At 39.3% G+C, this 24089-nt stretch overlaps 1 protein-coding gene across 1 annotated transcript in view; it reads right to left on the reverse strand.

Moving 5' to 3' along the window:
* Positions 1–1041: 1041 nt before the first annotated feature.
* Positions 1042–24089, reverse strand: part of NAE1 (NEDD8 activating enzyme E1 subunit 1) — a 28933-nt gene continuing 5885 nt past the window's right edge. Inside the window, exons 6-20 of the mRNA XM_059383767.1 lie at positions 23303–23382; positions 22749–22858; positions 17144–17253; positions 15619–15681; positions 15159–15222; positions 14581–14672; positions 12260–12319; positions 12038–12171; positions 9635–9710; positions 9266–9305; positions 7200–7286; positions 6396–6488; positions 3323–3437; positions 3191–3240; positions 1042–1281 (exon numbers count right to left, since the gene is read on the reverse strand). Coding sequence (XP_059239750.1) covers positions 1172–1281; positions 3191–3240; positions 3323–3437; positions 6396–6488; positions 7200–7286; positions 9266–9305; positions 9635–9710; positions 12038–12171; positions 12260–12319; positions 14581–14672; positions 15159–15222; positions 15619–15681; positions 17144–17253; positions 22749–22858; positions 23303–23382 — 1284 coding nt within the window. The 3' untranslated portion in view covers positions 1042–1171. The remainder of the gene's footprint in view (positions 1282–3190; positions 3241–3322; positions 3438–6395; positions 6489–7199; positions 7287–9265; positions 9306–9634; positions 9711–12037; positions 12172–12259; positions 12320–14580; positions 14673–15158; positions 15223–15618; positions 15682–17143; positions 17254–22748; positions 22859–23302; positions 23383–24089) is intronic.

The following is a 24089-nucleotide window of genomic DNA, read 5'->3' on the forward strand; positions in this document are numbered from 1 at the left end:
TTTTTTTTTTTTTTTTTTTTTTTTTAAAGATTTTATTTATTTGACAGACAGAAATCACAAGTAGACAGAGAGGCAGGCAGAGAGAGAGGAGGAAGCAGGCTCCCCGCTGAGCAGAGAGCCCGATGCGGGACTCGATCCCAGGACGCTGGGATCATGACCTGAGCCGAAGGCAGCGGCTTAACCCACTGAGCCACCCAGGCGCCCGCAAGAGGTTTTTTTTTTTAATGATTTTATTTATTTATTTGAGAGAAAGAGAGAGAGCATGAGAGGAGAGAGGTCAGCAGGAGAAGCAGACTCCCTGCTGAGCAGGGTGTCCGATGTGGGACTCGATCCCAGGACTCCAGGATCACGACCCGAGCTGAAGGCAGTCGCTCAACAAACTGAGCCACCCAGGTGCCCCTAAAAGAGGTTTTTTTAAAAAAAGATTTTTTATTTATTTGACAGCGATCACAAGTAGGCAGAGAATCAGGCAGAGAGAGGGGGAAATAGGCTCCCTGCTGAGCAGAGAGCTCGATGGGGGGGCTCGATCCCAGGACCCCAAATTACAACCCGAACACAGAGGCTTAAGCCACCGAGGCACCCAGGCGCCCCAAGAGATTTTTTTTTTTTTTTTAAGATTTTAAGTAATCTCTATATGGTGGGGCTTGAACCTATAATCCAGAGATGAAGAGTTGGATGCTCTACAGACTGAGCCAGCCAGGCACCCCGCAAGAGATTTTTATAAATAAGCTTGAATTAGCATGCCAGAAATAATGAACTCAATTAAAAGGGGATAGCTGGGGGCACCTGGGTGGCTCAGTGGGTTAAAACCTCTGCCTTCCGCTCAGTTCATGATCCCAGGGTGCTGGGATCGAGCCCTGCGTCGGGTTCTCTGCTCTGAGGGGAGCCTGCTTTCCCTTCCTCTCTCTGCCTGCCTTTCTGCCTACTTGTGATCTCTGTCAAATAAATAAATAAAAATCTTAAAAAAAAAAATGGATAGCTTTTATTCTCTGAGAAAACGACTGCTTCCTTTCCCCTTAGCCCACAAAGGAAAAGACTACATTATTACAAATGAGAAAAATGTTTATTAAGGAAACATTTAACAATCCTCCCTTAACAGAATTATACAGACTAGAGCACAACTTGAAGGCAATTACAGTTCAAATCATTAACACTACATAGGGTGCTTATTCTACAACTGGAAAGTTGCTGAAGTCTGTGACATGCCACTATAAATGTAAGTATTATTAAAAATTACAAATTGCTTAGTGATTATTTTGATAACCTCCTGAGCAGCAGCTCCTGCAAGGAAAAAGGAGAAAGGCAAAGCTTTGAAAAAGGTAAATTTCAAGTTATATAAAAAATATTCAATTCTGTGAAGAAAACCTTTCCTTTCCAAAGGCAAAAGTGTTTAAAAATAAGCCAAAACAGGGATAGCTTACTGAATCACATCAAAATCAAGGACTGCAATTTTTTTTTTAACTATTATTACAGGAACTTGAAATGTTGTCCTATATATTCACACTTTGGGATATCATGCCACAATTTAAAAGAATGAAGTATTATGGTGGTTTTGAATGGTTGATATTTTAAGTAAAGTCAAAAGAGCAGTATGGTTGATGGTAGTGCTTTTTAAAAAATACATATAGACAGAAAAGATTCTCAAAGACCACCCTTATATTTTACCCTGTGCCTACTTTACTTTAATAAGACAGGGATAATGGTATATTTGTTCTAAATACACCTGCAATTTGGAAACAACCTATACTAAACACCACCACGCTGCTATACTCAGTAACAGTCTTATACAGTAACAGGTTTTGAGTAACTAATCAAAGCAAACTGCAAATATATCAAAGCAGTTTGCTTTGATTAGTTACTCAAAACCTGTTACTGTATAAGACTGTATAAGACTCAAAACTTGTTACTGTATAAGACTGTAGAAAAAGCAAAAAAACTACACAGAAAAAAATTCTTCACCTATTATAATATGAGGCTTCATCTTCCACAAACATTCATTGATTTAATAAAATGAGACTATTATATTATATTATTATTATATTACGTACCAAATACTCTGGGCACTAGGGATAAAGAACAAAAGATATACATCCTTGACTTCATGGATCTTACTTTTTAGTAATAAGAGAGAGGTAATTTACAAATAAGTAAAACGTATAGTAAGTCAAATGACTCTAAGTGCTAAGGAGAAAAAGCAAGAAAGGGGGATATATATGAGTGCAAGAGGAGTGACTCAGTTTTAAACTGCGGAGTCAGAAATGGCCTCACACAGGGAAGATTAACACTTAAACAAAGACCTGAAAGAAACGGAATATAACAGTGTCCCATAGAATACAGAACTCGCTTCAGCAGCACATATACTAAAAGTGGAAAGAATACAGAACACATTATGGACTGAATGTCCTAAAAATTCATGTTAAATCCTTAATACCTAATGTGATAGTATTTGGAGATGAAGACGGGAGTCTTTGGGAGGTAAAGAGAGTCATGGGATAGGGCCCTCATAATGGGTTTAGTGCCCAGGTAGGTATCCCATCTGTCCTTCCCCTCCCTGAACAAAGAATGTTATATAATGGCACACAACAAGAGAGTAGCTCCCTACAAGCCACAGACAGGCCTCACCAGAAGCCAGGTGCCCTGGCCTGACCTTGGAGTTCAGGCCTCTAGGGCATTTTTATGAAAGAGATGCTAATTTTCATATGGCCTTGAAGAACAGGTAGATTTTAGACATGTAAGAAATAGGGAGATTTAAGGCAAATGGACCCTGAGGGTTAAGGATTGAAGGAGCAGGAAATAAAAGGGCATGTTTCTGGGAAAAGGAAATAACTAAAAAAAAAAACAAGGCCAGAAAGGCTGAATGGAACCAGAACATGGTGTGTTTTTAATGTCAAATCGAGGACTCTGCACTTGTTTTCTGAAGATTACTGTAGTATGCTTGTGTATACTGCCAGTGCATAGGGTCAGTTAAGTAAGAGACATGATCAGACCTGTGCTTTAGGAAAATGACTCTTCACTTTAAGATGGACAGCAGTGGGAGATGGAAAGCAGAGAGATAAGTAAAATAATCTAAACAACACAACATCCTGTCAGTGACTTCCCTAGTTAAAACTGCTCAGAAAAAAAAACTTCCTAACTGTACTGTGTTACCAGAGATGCCAGTCTTCTTATCTATGGCGTCTACAGAACTTACCCCCTAAGAATGCAGCAATGGTGTGTGGCTCAGCAGCTCCGTATCGGCAACTACAGAAAAAGATGGAGACATGAACTTAGATTAACCTTACAAGACAGGTATTATTTCTCCTATGCCCTAAAAAATACTCACAATTCATGGACATAGTCATCTTTCACCATTACAGATAATCCATATTCCTGAAGGAAGCCAGTGAGACAAGACTTCAGCTTTCCTATATCTTCTTCAACTTGGTAGTTAGATATCCCTAAAAAAAAACAATATGAATTAATTTTCATTAATAAAATTTAAAAACCAATGGCACCTACTATTCTAAATCCAGTTTTAGATGTCCTAGTCAAAATAGTAAGGTATGATATTTACAACTATCACAAAGCTGTAACAATCAAAGAAACCATCTGAAGCCTATTAAAAATTCAAGTTTGATAAGTCTGCTTTGTTTACTGTTCTGTACCCAGTATCTAGAAAACTATCTGACACATCCTTGGTGCTCAATAATTATTTGACAGAGAACTGAATGAATAAGAAAGTGATGTCCCATTTATACTCTGTATAAAAATTACGGTGCTTGAGGGACGCCTGGGTGGCTCAGTTGGTTAAGCGGCTGCCTTCGGCTCAGGTCATGATCCCAGCGTCCTGGGATCGAGTCCCACATCGGGCTCCTTGCTCGGCAGGGAGCCTGCTTCTCCCTCTAGCCTGCCACTCTGTCTGCCTGTGCTTGCGCTCTGTATCTCTCTCTCTCTCTCTAACAAATAAATAAAAAATCTTAAAAAAAAAAAAAATTATGGTGCTTGGGATGCCTTGGTAGCTCAGTCATTAAGCATCCAACTCTTGATTTTGGCTCAGGTCATGATCTCAGGATCTTGAGATCAAGCTCCACATCAGGCTCTGCAATGGGCATGGCGCCTGCTTAAGATTCTCTTTCCCTATCCCTCTGCCCCTCCCACCCTACTAAAAAATTATGGTGCTTATAAAAATTATGGTGTTTATTGTTCATTTCCAGAAGATTAAATGACACAGAAGACATAAAGCTATAATAGGTAACATTTATTGAGCATTAGTAAATGCTGGACAGTGTTCTAAGTACCATATAAATTGAGTTAATCTTCATAACAACTCTATGAAGTAGGTACTATTATTATCTCCATTTATAGGTGAGAAAACTGAGGCACAGACACATGAAGTTTTTTGGCTGAGTTACTTAGCTCCTAAGTAGCAAAACTTGGATATGGGCCTGGGCAGTTCTTATGCTTATGATTTTATGATTATAGTATGTCTCCAAAAGCAAGCTATTATTACTACTGGAAGGAAGAACACAATTGCTGTAATATTCAAAAGTTACTAAAACAAATCATATTTTTTAGCCCTTCTGGTTTAAAAACCATCACTACTCTTCCTAATAATAATAATACCAAGCCTTTATTGAATACTTACAAGGTGCCATGTAGTGTGCTAAGTGATTTTCATACATCACATGCATAATCCTTAAATCCAAGAGTAGGTATACACTATTATTGCCATTCCATAAGTGAGAAAAGACTTGGAAACAGTGACTCACCCATGATCAAGAGATAGTAAGTGACAGAACTTAGATCTGAAGCTAGGTTCAACTCCAAAGCCTGTGCTCTATGTGATAGCTAGTCTCCCAAGATGGCTCCCCAATGAACCTTCCTTTGTGCCCTCACATAGTCCCCTCCCAGTCTGAATCTAAACTGGCCCTATGAAGCCAATAGAACATGGCATAAGTGATGCTGTATGACTTCTAAGGCTAACTCATAAAAAGCTTTGTATGTTCCACCTAGGTCTTTTGGAATGTTAACTGTGGGAAAGCCAGCCATCATGTAAGAAGTCTGCCCTAAGAATACAACACTAAAAGGAAGCCCCAGTTAGCCATGGAGAGAGATGTCTGACCAACCGCCAAGCAATTCCCGGTGTTCAAACTAACATGCTAGTCATAGTGAAAATGTCTTCTTGGATGTCTAGCTCAGTCAAGCCTTCAGAATGATCCCAGCCCCAGGTGTCACACAACAACAAGAGTGCCCCCTCTCCCCAGCAAGAACTGCCTGAACCCAGCCAATCCACAAATTACAGGATAATAATTTATTGTTTTAAACTACTAAGTTTTGGGATGGTTTGTTATGCAGTAAACCAAAAATACAAGCTATCAAACAATACACATAAAATAATACATATTTGGTGTTTATTCCTTTGTTTTCTTCTGGTACACTTGCTCATTAAAACTGTAACTCAGTAGGTATACTACATCAGTTGGGGCAGCAAGTTTTGTGATACTCCTAAAATGTGCTGCTATGCAATAATACGGCACAATTAAAATTATCATCTTAATAAAAATATTCCAGGCAACTGAAGATATTTGAGATTATGCCAATTCTCCAATTAACTACATTTACAGACCAAAAAAATAGATTATGAGCAAAGAAATCCCTACATCTTCAGAGTTCTGAATTCAAGTCACTGGCATACTTCTTATAGCTTTCCCATTGCACTAAATTAAACTCAGTCTGAGTCTTAGAAGTAAACTATGGAACCTGACAGAAAAACAAGTTTTATTCTAGGGGCACCTGGGAGGCTCAGTCGGTTAAGTGTCCGACTCTTGATTTCAGCTCAGGGTTGTGAGACAGAGCCCTGAGTAGGGTTCTGTGATGAGCATGGAGCCTGATTAAGATTCTCTCTCTCCCATTCCCTCTGCTCCTTCTCACCAACTCTGCTAAAAAAAGAAAAAGTTTTATTCTATATGCAGTCAACCAACATTTCCCTTTAATAGTTAAGAACCAACATTATTCATGGGGCACCTGAGTGGCTCAGTCGTTAGGTGTCGGCTTTTGTCTCATGATCCCAGCGTCCTGAGACTGAGCCCTGCATTGGGCTCCCTGCTTGGTAGGAAGCCTGCCTCTCCCTCTTCCACTCCCCTTGTTTATGTTCCCTCTCTTGCTATGTTTCTCTCTGTCAAATAAATTTCTAAAATCTTAAAAAAAACAACAAACCATTATTTGCAAATACTTACACTTAAAAAACAAATGGTATTTTCTCACTGACCTGAAGAAGGTATAAACTGCTTACGGTGTAAAATTCAAGCACCACTACTATAAACACCCCAAGAACACCCAAGAAACTTTAAGATTTAATTCAATTTAATTATTTATTCAAGACTTTATTGTATATGATAATAAGATTCTAGTCTTACCTGGATATCGACCATGTTGTTTATGAAATCTATCAACAGCCCGTAACATTAAATATAATACTATCTCATTATCTGGATTGTCCATGCTGGAAACTGAAAGGGAAAAACAATTCATATAACTTGGGTAATTCATTACATAAAAACAATGTAGAACTGAATTTACTATATACTCAAGCTTCAGGATACAAAGCAATTCTATCACAAAATTTAAATATTTTGTGACAATAAAATACAAAATGATAAATAATAGTAAAATAAAGGGAGAGGGAGATATTTTAAAAACCCTATGTTCTTAAGGACTATCAGCTACTCACATAATCCTTATTAATGTAGTAATGTTCTGACTTTAGCTCTTCTTCAACTCAGTAGTCTAAATATGATTTCATGCAGGGGCACCTGGGTGGCTCAGTGGGTTAAAGCCTCTGCCTTTGGCTCAGGTCATGATCCCAGGGCGCTGGGATCAAGCCCCGCATCAGGCTCTCTGCTCAGCAGGGAGCCTGCTTCCTCCTCTCTCTCTCTCTGCCTGCCTCTCTGCCTACTTGTGATCTCTGTCAAATAAATAATAAATAAAATCTTTAAAATAAATAAATAAGAATTCATGTATATACTAAGTTTTTATTTTGCAGTTATGACTATTTGGAAGTATGACTACTTCTTGGTTTATAGAATAAAATTTACAGTACAATATTTACATTATTCCGTCAATTATCATATACTCACTACTATTAAAATATAAAATATTTATTTATATCTTTAAATTTAATTAAAATTAGTAACCTAGCATCAAAAGGTTATTATACTTACTTATTTCCTCTTTGTTAATTGTATCCAAGCCATATTCTTCAGCTAAGGATCGACATCTTACCACTCGAAGAAATGCAGAATTGGTGCCTGAAAACAAGAAAGACATTATGGAAGAAAACAGTTAAGACGTGAATATTCCAAATCACAAGTCACTCTAAGAACAGGGAATTCTGTGTATACTCTTTACAGACATGGAAATCCGAAGAAATACCTCTTTGGCTTGAATGGTTAGCAGAGAAGGCACTAGAGCACAAATCAACTGAAATTCATATCCCTAGCAGTACAACCAGCTCAGCATTGAGTAAGAAGGTGATGGCAAATCTCTGAGCTTGCTTTCATTTGTAAAATGGGGATATTACACCTTTGAAAGCTGTTCTGTGGATCAAATGTGCAAGTGTAGCAAGTGCATACCTAGCACAATGCCTTTTAAGACTCAGTGAATAGTTGTTTTTCTCATTATTAAGGATAAGTAGTCCTAATGGAGAGCATTATATATAGTACACTTAAATATGTAAAACTTTATTTTTTAATCAATTTTTAAAAGATTTTATTTGTTTATTTGACAGAGACAGAGATCACAAGTAGGCAGAGAGACAGGCAGAGAAAGAGAGGGGAAGCAGGCTCCCTGCTGTGCGGGGCTCAATGCCAGGACCTTGAGATCATGACCTGAGCTGAAGGCAGAGGCTTTAACCTACTGAGCCACCCAGGTGCCCCTCTAAAACTTGCTTTAAAAAAACCTTTGTATTATGGAAATTTTCAAACATACCCCAAAGTAGAGAGAACAGAATTAACTGTCAAGTACTGAATATCCAGCTTCTAATTTTGTATCATATAAGCTAGTAGAGCAAACACAAATGCAGAAACAAGGTGCAAGATTGGTAGTGAAACAAAACATTAAAACTAAGCCTCAACAATTGGGGCGCCTGGGTGGCTCAGTGGATTAAGCCGCTGCCTTCGGCTCAGGTCATGATCTCAGTGTCCTGGGATCGAGCCCCGCATCGGGCTCTTTGCTCAGCGGGAGCCTGCTTCTCTCTCTCTCTCTGCCTGACTCTCCGCCTACTTGTGATTTCTCTCTCTGTCAAATAAATAAAAAAAAAAATCTTTTAAAAAAAAAAAAAAAAAAAAACTAAGCCTCAACAAGCACAATGGAAGAGTCATTAAAGGGAAAACATGGATAAATATATTTTAAGGCTGGGGAACATACAAAATAAAGACTTTTGCAGAAGCTAAGAGCAATAGCTACAGGGAAAAATTGCACATAAAAGAAATTTTATTATTCTTAAACTTACTCTTAGTTTTTTCTTTTCTTTCTTTCTTTTTTTTAAGATTTTATTTATTTATTTGAGAGAGAGAGAGCACAGAGAATTAGAAAGCACAGAGGGAGAAGCAGACTCCCCACTGAGCAGGGAGCCCAACAGACTCGGGGCCTGATCCCAGGATCCCAGAACTCTGGGATCAGGACATGGGCCAAAGGCTGATGCTTAACCAGCTGAGCCAGGTGTCCCTCTTAAACTAATTTTTTTTTTTAAAGACTTTATTTATTTATTTGACAGAGATCACAAGTAGGCAGAGAAGCCGGCAGAGAAAGAGGAAGAAGCAGGCTCCCCGTGGAGCAGAGAACCCAATGCAGGCTCGATCCTAGGACCCGGAGATCACGACCTGAGCTGAAGGCAGAGGCCCAATGCAATGAGCCACCCAGGCACCCCAAATCAAAGCTGAAACAGTACTGTCAATGCACACGTGACTCAAGACTTCACGTCCAAAGTCCTCAGATAAAACTTTCCCAATTTATTTAAAAGTAATAAGCTGAAAATAATTCCGTATTAATGACAATTTTCAATTGACCTTTCTGTCTTTTCAGCACTACTATAGACAGATGTGCTCTATCTGTGACCCACTCTTAAAACACACTCTCCTTTTATTATATGATGAGGCAAAAAAACACCAACTCTTAGTAATTCTTATCTATACCACTGAGACCATGGAAAAATTTTAATTTCAGCCATTTAAAATTCCTGAAAACATTTTAATCAAGCAAATAAGGAAATTAATTCAAGGGGACTTACAGAGTAATTTTAATTCTTTCTCTGAAATGGACTCTGGTGCCTGTAAAGAGAGAAACGCAGGTTTTTCTCCAGTATAAAAGAGGAGATGAACACAGACTGCAGCACAAAGCCAATCACTGGGAGAGGAAAGGCTTTCCCCCAGCGCTGCAAGAGTTCTGTAAAAACATCTTGTTTCCTTAGTCAAGGCCTTTCTCATTAGGCAGGTAAGTGAGTGATCCCTCTAAAGAGGCCTCAAACCAGTGCCACACCCTCTATGTCTAAACCTTTTTGGCTCCCAGAGTTACGCAATCAGGCCAAATGGAGCGGTACTGTCCACAAAGGCACAATGACTGTCCACAAAGGCACAATGCGCTCAGCTCAGAAGCTTACCTGGCCGATAGACTGCAACAGTTTGGCAACATGATTACCCACGGCAGCAGCATCTTTCTTTGCTTTTTCACGGTAACTGGAAAAAAACAAACATCTGTTTTAATAATTTTTAAAGTTATCAAAATTTAAATATCACCATGAAGCAAATTTCTTTCCTTTTCATGAAAAAATACTGGTTTGGTAAGACACAAAATGTGAAAATGCCATGGAAATGCTACCAGTAGCAGCTGTTAGTGGCTGGGAATCTCCCCAGTGTTGGTGATGGACTTCTGGAATCTGCTAATGCCCGAGCTCCCTCTATAGTAACAGCAACTTAAAAACTACCCTCCTAGAAGGATCTATGAGCCATACTTCTGGGAGGACCTGACTACATACGTTACTGAAGAACATGATGTATCTCCTTGAAGTTAAATCCAAAGAAAGTTAAATACTTCAAAACTGTCTATCTACAGGGGCATCTGGGTGGCTCAGTTGGTTAAGCCTCTGCCTGTGGCTCAGGTCGTGATCCTGGGGGGTCTCAGGATCAAGCCCCACGTGGGGCTCCTTGCTCAGTGGGGAACCTGCTTCTCCCTTTCTCTCTGCCTACTGCTCCCGATTGTGCTCTGTCAAATAAATAAATAAAATCTTTAAAAAGAAAAAAACTATTTACAAATTCATGTAAAACCTTTAAGTCTATTTATCCTTTCATTCTCTAAAGATGATCTGTGTTAAGCTGACTACCTTCAATGTGAGGTCATACTTCAGTCTATCTTCAACTGACTTTTCCCAAGTTTTAAATAGTTGAAATCTTAGGCTAGGCTAACAAAGATGTGTTAGACAGTGGCTGAGGTGAAAAGTGCAATATCTAGAGAACAGAGATCTTCTGTGTGACATCCTTTGGTCCTTGGGGAACTCAAGCCAGCGGCCCAGAATTCATCAAAAATATGCCTAAACTACATAAGGGTAATTAATATCCACTGAGACCTATACGTGGGACAGTCTATCTGGGTTCAAACTAGTGACACCTAGAGAGCTGGTGTTCATCTACAGTAGCAAACTCTTTAAATTATGAAACATTACGATAAAAAATTCATCAAACTAAGACTTCAAGTTTTAAGTTACAGATAAAAGTTCCTACAGGGCCACAGCTAAGAGTATAGAGCTGGGCAGCATCTGACTCTTGGTTTCAGCTCAGGTCACGATATCAGGGTCATGAGATTGAGCCCTGCGTTGAGCCCTACCTCCGCCTCTGCAGTGAGGAGTATGTTCCAGGTTCTCTCTCTCCCTCACCCTGTGCCCCTACCCTCCTCATTCACTCTCTCTCCCTAAAAATAATAATCTTTAAAAAAAAAAAGTATAGAGCTGGGTTTCATGGATTCAAATCCTGGTTCTGCTGCTTCCCAGCTATCTGACTCTGAATAAATTACATTTTCTATGTTTCAGTTTCCTCACCTATAAAACTGGGACAATAATAGTATCTCTGGGGCTGTTGTAAACATTAAATTAGTTAATATACAGAGCAGTTCATAGCACAGAGTTAAATGCTCAAATATCAGGTTTTATTGTTTTTTGGGGTTTTTTTAAAGATTTTTTTTTTTAAAGTTTTATTTATTTAGAGAGAGATCACAAGTAGGCAGAGAGGCAGGCAGAGAGAGAGGGAGAAGAGGGTCCCTGCTGAGCAGAGAGTCCGATGCAGGGCTCAATCCCAGGACCCTGAGATTATGACCTGAGCTGAAGGCAGAGGCCTTAACCCACTGAGCCACCCAGGTGCCCCTTTTTAAAAGATTTTATTTATTTATTTGACACAGAGAGAGAGTTCACAAGTAGGCAGAGAGAGAGGGAGAAGGAGGCTCCCTGCTGAGCAAAGAATCCAATGCGGGGCTCAATCCCAAGACCCTGAGATCATGACTGGAGCTGAAGGCAGAGGCTTAACCCACTGAGTCACCCAGGCACCCCAAATATCAGGTTTTTATAATGAAATATGAAAGAAAAAATCCGCCCCCTATTCAGTAGATGGGAACTCTCTGTACTTTCTGCTCAATTTTGCTATAAAATACCTAAAACTATTTTTTAGCTTATTTTTAAAGAAACTATTACAGAGGTGCACTTGATTTATTTTTAAGAGATTTTATTTATTTATATGACAGAAAGAGACACAGTGAGAGAGGAAACACAAGCAGGGGGAGCGGGAGAGGGAGAAACAGGCTCCCCGCTGAGCAGGGAGCCCTATGTGGGGGGCTCAATCCCAGGAGCCTGGGATCATGACCTGAGCTGAAGGCAGACGCTTAATGACTGAGCTACCCAGGCGCCCACTGCATTTGATTTCTGATAGAGTGATAAAATATATTCAACTGTACTAGAAACAGGTTAATTTTTCAGAAACATAGTTTGAAACAGTGAACATAGTCTGAAAACATGACTTACACATTCTGCAGCTTTATATATTTGCTTGAATCTGCAATCATATCAGGAATTGTGCCTCGAACAGGTAAATTTCCCTGACCCTCTTTGGCCACAAATTCCTTTAAGGCACGAGCTAAAATCCAAAATGATGGAGTCTAAAAGAATGAGAAAAAAAATTAGTATTAAATGGCATCTGAAATTGACCCAAAGATTAAGGTGGCACTATTTACTTTTGGTTGTTACCTGTTTGGTGATATTTATGCAGTGATCATCATTAAATATATCTTCAATACTGCTTGGGATCTAACGAAGAAACACAAAAGATTTACTTATACTAAGAATGTGGCCATATGTATTTCCATTATTTCCCAAACAAGTTCTCTGAATTCCTACATTGTAATGAAATACGAACTTCTGATGAGCTTAGACAATTTCGTAAGGATTTTATTTATTTGAAAGAGAGAGAGAATGCACGCACACAAGTGGTGGGGAGAGGCAGGAGAGGGAGAAGCAGACCCCCTGTTGAGCAGGGAGCCCGCACTTGGGAGCTCACTCCCAGGACTCTGGGATCATGACCTGAGCTGAAGGTAGATGCTTTATTGACTGACCCACCCAGCCGCCCTGTGCTTAGACTTTAATTGAGAATCAGTACCAGAGAACTGATGAGGAAACAGAGAATGGAATGAAGTCCCCTCCTGCCCACTGGTGTCAGCACTAAAGATTGACCTGTTCTCTTTCATCACACATGGATTACAAAAGGAGCCAAAGTAAATCTTTGATATAGTTACATCTAAAGACATAACAAAGATTTCAGATATTTGTAATTCAGAACGTCTGAGTCAGACATTCAGATTTGTAGTCCTTCATGTGTTTTCAGCTTGTCAAAAACTTGAAACCCTTATACCCTAAATCAGTAACTACTGGAAGAGACAACAACTCTGGTAAAAACTACATAGTTTAAGTACTTTTAATGCTGGCAAAATCATCATACATTAGTAACAACTATTGAAATTGTAGGTTTTTATTCTATAGCTTTGTGGGAAAAAAAATTTATTACCAGTAACCTCTTAACTGGTTTCTCTGTTTCTGTTCCCAGTCCCCTGCAGTCTATTTTCCTCACAAGAACCAGAATGATATTTTAGCAACATAAATCAGGTCACTCCACTCCCTGCTCAAAACGCTTCTGTGGACCCCTTCTGATCCTAGGCCTCCTCACCCTCATCATGCTCTACCCCTCTGCTCTGCTTGAATTTTGTTCATAACATCTACTGCATTTGTCTGTTTGCTTAGTTCACTATACAGAACCTAACTATGGGAACCCTGGGTTTTTTTTTTTAATTGGGGTAAATTTTACATTTAGTGAAATGAATCTTAAATGTACAGTTCGATGCATGTCCTTTTAACCATCACCTCAATTAAGACATAGAAAATTATCATCACGCCAGAAGACTGATAAAGCACACACTTATTTTTTTTTAAGATTTTATTTATTTATTTGACAGAGAGATAGAGAGAGAGCACAAGTAGGCAGAATGGCAGGCAGAGGGAGAGGAAGAAGCAGGCTCTCTGCTAAGCAGGGAGCCAATGCAGGGCTTGATCCCAGGACCCTGTGATCATGACCTGAGCCGAAGGCAGCCGCTTAACTGACTGAGCCACCTATGCGCCCCTAAAGCACACACTTTTAATTACTCAGCCATACTACCTCATTGTCTCCAAAAAGCTTGTAATGACAGCTTAAGTGCTTTCCTAATGTGAAAGACAGCATTTTCTTGACATATTGAAATTATAAGAAAATTCTTAACTTACCAGTTGTGTTATTCCAAATTTCCCAAAAACCTCACTGGCAAGACCTTAACAACAAAACAAAGGCCATCTAAATGGAGTTATCCTCCGAATAATGTCTTACAATATCATTAAGAACGTCTTCCATTATATCCAAGTAACTATTGTCAAAAGCAAATGCAGATTAAGATTTAACTTTTAGGCAACACAATTTTGGACCAGCAAAATATCAACCTCATTATATATTTCCTACACCCAAACTGTTACTATTCACAAATCATGTACTTCAAATAATGTATATAAATCATTGTATCACTATTATATCCTGAAGCACTGATATCCATTTCAATAAGGACAGTATGGTTTTACTAAAACATGATTCAATCCGTATTATAGACACTAATTTCTAACAACTTTACAATTTAGGAAATATTAATTTAAATCTAAAGTCAGGGCACCTGGTAGCTGAGTCAGTTAAGCAACTGACTTGTGATTTCAGCTTAGGGCATAACCTCAGGGTCATAGGATGAAGCCCGGCAGCAGGCTCTGCACTCAGCTGGGAGTCTGCATGGGATTCTCTCCCTCTCTCTCTGCCCCGCCAAATCACGCACACATGCACGTATGTTCTCTCTGGTGCCCCTTCTCTAAAGTAAATAAATACATCTTTGAAAAAAAAAAAAAAAAAGGAAAGAAAGAAAGAAAGAAATCTAAAATCAACTATTTCACATGAGGACTTCAAAAAACACCTTTCTTGTATGAATTCTTCAGAAACACTTTAATACCTGAGTTGTATTTAGTGCTGTGTTCACATTTTTAATAGCTTCTTCAAAATTCTCTTCATCTTCTGGAGCCCCGTTTTCATTCTTCAGAATTCCTAGTAAAACAGAAACTGGTTAGCAAAAAATAGCCCTTTCCTTCTCACCCCTATGCTCTTCCTAGCATTATGGAAATAACCTCATCAGATCTTAAAAGGGAGGATTGGACTGAAACTTAGGAATAAACAGGTTTATCATTAGTCATTTTTTTATTAATATATTAGTAGCTATCTTTTGGAGCTTTTACTCTGTATCAGACACTATTAAATGTACTTTACATTTTATGGTATGAATGAATCCTCACAACAACCCATGAGGTAGGTATGAGCAGCCCCCAGTTCCTCATTTACTGATGAGGAAACTATCATTAGTCGTTTAAAAAAAACTGTATGATGAGTGGCTCCTAAACCTCCCCTGAGAAAAAATAAAATACAAGCTCATGAAGGCATCGTCTGATAAAGCTCCTGACGGAAATCCAATAAACAGCTTCAAGCAATTTGCTTTTCAAACTTTATACAACATTCAATTATATCCCATCACATTACCTTGTCTAATCAAATCTCTGAAGTCTTCTTTCTCTTTATACGTTTTAGGTATTCGTCCATTTGTCTAAATTGGTTAGAAATTTTTAAATTCTAGTTATAAAAAATCAAAAGATGGAAATCAAGAGTCCAAAGATTCCCCCATTCTCCCCTTCATGCTGAGATTTCATCAGCAAATACCTCAGTGAAATCAGAGGTTGACTTGAAAGAAAACACAAAACTGGGCCATTTCTCTACATTCATTCCCCACGCCAGTTTCAGAATGACATTTATTGGTATTTCATTTTGTTAATAAAAATATCAGTCTCAAAAGAGGAAATGCCAGATTTAAACAGAAAAGCACCCACCTCCCCTGTAACCACATAAAGAAAAGAATTAATGTCCCACTTTCCTCTACTGAAATCCTTTAAACTGAAAGTACAGTCACACATGGAATATATGTTTTTTAAAAAAAAGGACGTACTTCACTATACCACTGTGCTAAATATTTAGCTACGATCACAATCCATGGAGTATGGCTATGGTCCTAAAAACAAAAGAAAAATCAAAGAAAATGTCAGTATTAGCTAATATTAATTGTTTACCTTTATTCTTCATCACATCATCTCATTTTTAACAAATCCAACAGTAATTATGATCATCTCCCAGTATATATAGTATTGGTGAATGGAGAGAAATGAACTGAGTAAATGAAAATTGCTTTATAAACTTTTTCTAGAAGTAATATCCAATTTAATCCTAATATGGCAGGTTTGTACTATGACTGTCCCTATTTTACCATCAAGAAAAGTGTCTCAGAGACTGCCACCCAAAGAGAAAGCACAAATCTCTTGATTTCAGATATCAATCGTAGACTGAGAAAACTGTCTTCTAGTCAAAAACCTGTACTTTTTTTTTTAAAGATTTTATTTATTTATTTGACAGAGAGAGATGACAAGCAGGCAGAGAAGCAGGCAAACAGAGAGGAGGAAGCAGGCTCCCTGCTCAATCCCAGGACCCTGAGATCATGACCTGAGCCAAAGGCTGCGGCTTAACCCACTGAGCCACCCGGGCGCCCCCAAAACCTGTATTTTAATAAATACATGGGTAGAAAAAAAAAAAAAAAAACAACACATACTCCTTAAGTTACATAATCTATTATAAATACCATTATTTCTATAATGAAATATGGAGTTGCCTGGTAACTCTTCAAACACTAAAAATAACTTTCAAGAGGAATTAATTTCGGGGCACCTGGGTGGCTCAGTGGGTTAAAGCCTCTGCCTTCACCTCAGGTCATGATCCCAGGGTCCTGGGATGAAGCCCTGCATCGGGCTCTCTGCTTGGCAGGGAGCCTGCTTCCTCCTCTTTCTCTCTGAGGAAAGAGATCTCTGTCAAATAAATAAATAAAATCTTTAAAAAAAAAAAAAAAAGAGGAATTAATTTCAATAAACACCAAACCCCAATTCACACTTTTTAAGAAGTATATTTAGTTGTTTACAAAGGGGTCATGAAGAGGGCTGCTGGGATATGTTTATGTCCAATTCACTGACCTGGGTGTTGATTACACTGATATGTTCAGTTAACGAACTTCTCTTCAATAAAAGAACTTTTCAGGGGGACCTGGGTGGCTCAGTGGGTTAAGCCACTGCCTCCAGCTCGGGTCATGATCTCAGGCTCCTGGGATCAAGTCCTGCATCAGGCTCTCAGCTCAGCAGGGAGCCTGCTTCCCTCTCCCTCTCTCTCTGCCTGCCTCTCTGCCTACCTGTGATATCTCTGTCAAATAAATAAATAAAATCCTTAAAAATAAATAAATAAATAAAAGGACTTTTCAAATTTTGCTGGAAAACAAATTCACTTCAAACAAATTAAGTACAATGTTGTTACTATGTAATCTGGATGACGAGAATATGGATGTTTATAGTATTTTCTCATCGTGGTATAATTCAAAAACCTGAGGTTAAAAAAAAAATCTTTTAATCTATCTGTAAATGGAAGGTCATACATACCTTTTTTTCCATATGATCCAAATCATAAGACTGAAAATGTTCTCTCAGTTCAGGAAATGGCTTATCCAGTCGTAGATCCTCTAATGCATTATCTGGATGAGATTCTATTACTGTGAAACAAATAATCCCCCCCAAAAAAGACTTTTTTATAGATACTTCTAGAATACACTACATTATAGGGGCTTAAGAAATCTGTAATTTTTGAGAGTGGGATATCCAGCTTGCAAGCAAGCAGCTTCATTTTGTGCATGACAAAAGAGTGATTTAAAATTGGATGATGTTGAGAGGGGGCAAGATGATTTTTTGTTCAAAAAAGTGCCCAGTGCCATACTGTGGAAAAGGGAGGCAAGCACAAGATTGGGCCAAATCTCCATGGTTTATTTGGCTGAAAGGTCAGGCCCCTGGATTTTCTTACACAGATGCCAATAAGAACAAAGCGAACGCCTGGGGAGAGGAGACACTGAAGGGGTATTTGGAGAATCCCAGGAAGTACATCCATGGAACTAAAATGAGCTCCGTGACATCAAGACAGGAGGAAGGGCAGACTTGATAGCTTATCTGAAAAAGCTACTAAGGAGAAATAGTTGGCCATGCTCATTTATTACAAAACAAAAATGTCTCGAGACTTTTTTTTATGTGTGCCATATTTAAATTGATCTCATACACCAGAATTCAGATCATGAATGGCTGACAGAATATTTCTTTTGAACAGTTCTGATTTAAATAAGATTGGCTCACGGTTAAATGAATATGATCAGCTTTTTGAACTTTGATAGTAATTCTGGTTCAGCAAGTGCTGTCACTATTTTCCTCTTCTAAAAATATGATAGGAATTGATTAGTTATGTTCAGCTTTTCACAGAGATGGTAAATACTATCTCTAAACTTATAGGAGATTTTTTAAAATTTAGATTCACATAACTGATTATATTAATATATTTAAATCCTGAGGAAATCCCTTCACTGTCTCAGAAAAACAAGACTCAGCTGTGTTTCAAGTTGTGTTCCTTAGCCTGTTAAAGGCAAGGCTAAAGAAAAACTTTATCTTTCTGGTCTTAACTATGCCAATTTAATTAAAATTCCCGCATCAGGTGCCTGGGTGGCTCAGTTGGTTAAGCGGCCGCCTTCGGCTCGGGTCATGATCATAGGATCCTGGGATCGAGGCCCACATCGGGCTCCCTACTCAGCGGAGAGCCTGCTTCTCCCTCTCCCTCTGCCTACTTGTGCTCTCTCTCTGTATCAAATAAATAAACAAAATCTTAAAAAAATAAAATAAAATTCCCTGCATCTAAAATGTTGCCCAGGGATGCCTGGGTGGCTCAGTTGGCTGGACGACTGCCTTCGTCTCAGGTCATGATCCCGGAGTCCCGGGATCGAATCCCACATCGGGCACCCAGCTCCATGGGGAGTCTGCTTCTCCCTCTGACCTTCTCCTTGCTCATGCTCTCTCTCACTGTCTCTCTCTCTCAAATAAATAAATAAAATCTTTTAAAAAATAAAATAAAATGTTGCCTTTTACTTAATGAAAAACATTTGTGTGTTTACGTATAATATTAAATAAAGAATATTTAATACTTCTCACATTTTATAGATGGTCTGTAAGGTCAGATGCTTTTAAATTCAGTGTGACAAGATACAGCAGCAGACTTGGCTTGTGGATTCTTTACTAAGTCAGACTAAGTTATAATTCAGGATTGTCTTCTAAGCAGCTATTCAAAGACACAACTGTGGGAGTGCCTGGGGGCTCAGTGGGTTAAGCTTCTGCCTTCAGCTCAGGTCATGATCTCAGGGTCCTGGGATCAAGCCCCGCATCTCTGCTCAGCAAGGAACCTGCTGCCCCTCTCTCTCTCTGCCTGTCTCTCTGCCTACTTGTGATCTCTGTCTGTCAAATAAATAAATAAATCTTAAAAAAACCAAAAGAACAAAAAACAAAGACACAACTGTGGAACTACCATATATGTATGATTGGTAATGGTGCTTTTGCCAACTCATCAGAAGGGTTAAAATTGAGGAGATAGATCATCAACACAAGTTTGTAAATTATGTGATAAGGCTTAATATAATTAAAAACAAAATCACAGGGGTGCCTGGGTGGCTCAGTTAGTTAGACATCTGCCTTCAGCTCAAGTCATGATTCCAGGGTGCTAGAATCAAGTCCCACATCAGGCTCTCTGCTCAGTAGTGAGTCTGCTTCCCCGTTTCCCTCTGTGATCTCTCTCACTTTCACTCTCTCTCAAATAAATAAGTAAAACCTTTTTAAAAAAATTAAAATTAAAAAAAATTAAAAATTAAACATCACAGATCATGAAACAAAGAAATTTCTAATTTTTTTAAAAGATTTTATTTATTTATTTGACAGAGTGAGATCACAAGTAGGCAGAGAAGGAGAAGGAGAAGCAGGCTCCCCACTGAGCAGAAAGCCCAATGTGGGGCTCGATCCCAGGACCCTGAGACCATTACCTGAGCTGAAGGCAGAAGCCCAACCCACTGAGCCACCCAGGTGCCCCAGAAATCTATAATTTCTAAATGGGCATAGGGCTTACAGGTTCTTTTCTGTTTCCTTTTTTTTTTAACCCAAGGAACTGATTTTAATTTTTTTATTTTTATAAGTAAGCTTCACACCCTATGTGGGGCTCAAACTCGCAACCCCAAGGTCGAGTCAAGCGCTCCACCAACTGAGCCCTCCACGCACCCCTTTTCTGTTGAGATAAATTTATATATACATATACATTCACATTTTTCCAAATGCACAAATCATAAGTGGACTATAGTTTTAATAAGAAAAACTCAAAATTCCTTTAGAGTTTAATTTTCTTGCTATTATAATTTTAAAAGATCAAAATTGATAAAATAGGGGCGCCTGGGTGGCTCAGTTGGTTAAGCCGCTGCCTTCGGCTCAGGTCATGATCTCGGGGTCCTGGGATCGAGTCCCGCATCGGGCTCTCTGCTCAGCAGGGAGCCTGCCTCCCTCTCTCTCTCTCTGCCTGCCTCTCCGTCTACTTGTGATTTCTCTCTGTCAAATAAATAAATAAATAAAATCTTTAAAAAAAAAAATTGATAAAATATGTGCTCAGATAATACTTAACAACAACAGTACCTTTCCCCTCCTGTGGTCTTTAGTAGACATCATCCCCATCTACCTAGACCTCTTCCCTAGGAACTTGATGGTTGTCCCAACCTTCTTTCTTTTTTTTTTAAGATTTTATTTTTAAATAATCTCTGCCACCCAAAGTGGGGCTCAAACTTATAACCTCAAGATCAAGAGCTGCATGCTCTTCCGACTGGGCCAGCTGGATGCCCCTATCCTTGATTTCTTTCTTCTTTGGCCCAACATCAGTTATGCCATATGTCCTAATATCACAGTTTCCATATGGGGGAAGAACAGGAATGTGTAATTTCAGTGACCGTTTAGAACTAGGCCAAGTTTTGTCACTTGTGAGCTGTGTGACTTTAAGCAAATAACTTAATCTCTCTGTGCCTCAGCATCCTGATCTGCAAAAAAGAGATATAATAGTGCCTACATTATAAGGATTTTGTAAAGATTATATGAAATAATCTACATTAAGGCAGGCACACAGCCAGCACATTAACCCTCATTATTTTCTACCCCCTCTTCCCTATCCTTGTAACATCAGCCTTAGGTCAGGGGTTTGGTCTGTCTCCCTCACCTAGCTACACCACTGGAAATTTCCTAACAACAACCCTTTCCTACGATCTTTGCCCCTTCAAATCCATTCATTCTCTACCCCACTTCAGGGTACACATTTGAAATAAAATTTTCACCCGTCACTCTCTCACTTATAAGTCTTAAAAGGCCTACTAGCACCTGCCAACAGTTTATCCCCACAAGCCACCCCCTAACTGCCCAAGCAGATACTACTCCCCAGTGACACTACCAACACCAAGGGCTATCACTACACTAGCAGAGTACCTGGCTCAGAGCCATGCAGGAATACTGAATGAAAACTGGATGATGATTTAAGATTAAAAATTTGTAAGTAGAGGCATGCCTGGGTGGCACAGCAAGTTAAGCGTCTGTTTCTTGGTTTTGGCTCTGGTCATGACCTCGGGGTCATGAGATTGAGCCTCTAGTCAGGCTCTCACTTAGGGCTGAGTCTGCTTGAGATTCTCTCTCCCACTCACCTCGCTCTCTCTGGCCCTCCTGCTCATACTCTCTCTCTCAAATAAATAAATAATGGGGCATCTGGATGGCTCAGTGGGTAAAGCCTCTGCCTTCAACTCGAGTCCTGATCCCAGGATTTTGGGACTTAGCCCCACATCAGGGTCTCTGCTCAGCAGGGAGCCTGCTTCCTCCTCTCTGTGTATCTCTCTGTCAAATAAATAAATACAATCTTTAAAAAGAAATAAATAAAATCTTTTTAAAAAAAAAATTTGTAAGTAAAGGTCTAACATCAATCTTGAGCTAATGCAAGCCTGCCTATGTACGACTCCGGTCTCCTGTAACACTGTTTACTTGGAGCAGTAGTCAGGTAAATGCCTTGTTTATTGTGTAGAACTGTACCTGAACTGTACCTAAGGCCTCTTTGAAAATGTAATGAAAGATTGGGAGAGGGACGCCTGGGTGGCTCAGTTGGTTAGGCAGCTGCCTTCGGCTCAGGTCATGATCCCAGCGTCCTGGGATCGAGTCCCGCATCGGGCTCCTTGCTCCGCAGGGAGCCTGCTTCTCCCTCTGACTCTGCCTTCCACTCTGTCTGCCTGTGCTCACTCTCACTCTCTCTCTCTTACAAATAAATAAATAAAATCTTTAAAAAAAAAAAAAAAAAAAGATTGGGAGAGAAAGGTAGTATGACATCTATGTGTCACTGTGACCCATATACCTTGACTTGCACCTGCAGCAGCTCTACATGCCCTATGTGGGTTAGGGGGCAAAAAAAGCTACAGACTTGCTTTGCTGGTGGGCCTCCTAATAAAATAAAGAAGCTGTACCTGTTGTATCTCCTGCTCTGTATCCTTCTATAATGCTAAGTAAAGGAAATATTAGATTAATGACTATTGATTCTGAACCTGTAACCAGAGTTGTACTGTTAAAATTTATTTTGCAATTTTTAAAAAAGATTTTATTTATTTATTTAACAGAGGGAGCACGAGCAGGGGGAGCAGCAGAGGAAAAGGGAGAAGCAGGCTCTCTGCTGAGCAGGGAGCCTAATGTGGGGCTCAATCCCAGAATCCTGGGATCAGCATGGGTGGTTCAGTGGTAGAATTCTCGCCTGCCAGAATCCTGGGATCAGGACCTGAGCCAAAGGCAGACACTTAACCATCTTGGGCCACCCAGGTGCCCCACTCTGTAATTTAAAACTGACTTCCTATGGGGCTGGTGGCTCAGTCAGTTAAGTGTCTGCCTTTGGCTCAGGTCATGATCCCCGGATCCTAGGACCAAGCCCCATATTGCAGAAGCGGAGAGCCTGCTTCTCCCTCTCCCTCTGCTGCTCCCCCTGCTTATGCTCTCTCTCTCTCTTGTCTCTCTCTGTTGAATAAATAAATTTAAAAAAATAATAATAAAATAAAATTGACTTTCTCAAATGCCAGGTTTCTAAAAATGTAGCTAAAGCAATCAATGACAAGCCCCATACGTGCAACAGAATTACCTGGATGTTCTTTTATAATGATCCTCATATAACCAACTAGTCCATAAGTCCTACAGATCAAAAGAGGTATTTGTGAATTCCAGAGGACATCTGCTAAACGTAGTAATGTACTGTAAAGGAAAGCACAATAAATAAAAACATAAGCAAATGGATACAGGCCAAACAGGAAAATACCCTAAAATAAAGCAACTTTCTTACTAAGTAATAAATGCAAATACATATCTGTTACATTTACACAAGCAAGACATGGATACACTGAAAAACAAGCAATTCCACAAGACTGCAGTCTCACAGAAAGTTTGTCTTTTGGACTACAGGGACATGAAAGCCTTCTCTTTTGTATTAGGGAGAATATTATTGAAAGACACTTCTTTAACAAAGAGGAAAGTATTTATAAAATGCTTATCTACACCCCCAAGCACACTGTATAATTAATAAATTAATTAAAAATTTTTTTTAAATAAAGAATTTTAAGAACTACAGTCTTTGCAGAGAAAACAAAACTATGCAAATCTAGTAGGAGACCAAAATAAAAATGAAACATAAAAATTTACCTTTCAGGAAGCTGAGTTGCAACCACAATGGTAAACCTACAGAAAAATGAAGGATCATTGTCTAGAAGGTTTTCTGGACTCTAAATAGGACACAGAAAAAAAATTGAAAAATTTTACAATCATATTAAACATGGCAGAAACAGTTAAGCTATTTTAAAGATTTTTATTTATTTATTTGACAGACGGAGATCACAAGTAGGCAGAAAGGCAGGCAGAGAGAGAGAGGAAGGGAAGCAGGCTCCCCGCCGAGCAGAGAGACTCGATCCCAGGACCCCGGGATCATGACCTGAGCTGAAAGCAGAGGCTTTAACCCACTGAGCCACCCAGGCGCCCCAGTTAAGCTATTTTAGAACAAATGAGGCAACATGTTAGACTCCAATGATAAAGTAATTCAACTCTCAACTGAACATGAAGATACAAAGATTCAAAATTCTAAATACTGGGGTGCCTCACTGGCTCAGTCAGTATAACAGGAGACTCTTGATCTCAGGGTCATGAGACTGAGTCCCATACTGGATGTAGAGACTACCAAAATAAATAAACTCAAAATTCTAAATTCTTAGGGCTTTGAATTTTTAAAAAGTTACATTTCCACACAGAAATAATAATGTGTAGGGGTGCCTGGGTGGCTCAGTGGGTTAAAGCCTCTGCCTTTGGCTCAAGTCATGATCTCAGGTCCTGGGATCAGGTTCTCTGCTCAGCGGGGAGCTCACTTCCCCCTCTCTCTCTCTGCCTGCCTCTCTGCCTACTTGTGATCACTGTCAAATAAATAAATAAAATCTTAAAA

The sequence above is a fragment of the Mustela nigripes genome, chromosome 17 (genome assembly GCF_022355385.1).
Source record: "Mustela nigripes isolate SB6536 chromosome 17, MUSNIG.SB6536, whole genome shotgun sequence".
NCBI classification, from domain to species: domain Eukaryota; kingdom Metazoa; phylum Chordata; class Mammalia; order Carnivora; family Mustelidae; genus Mustela; species Mustela nigripes.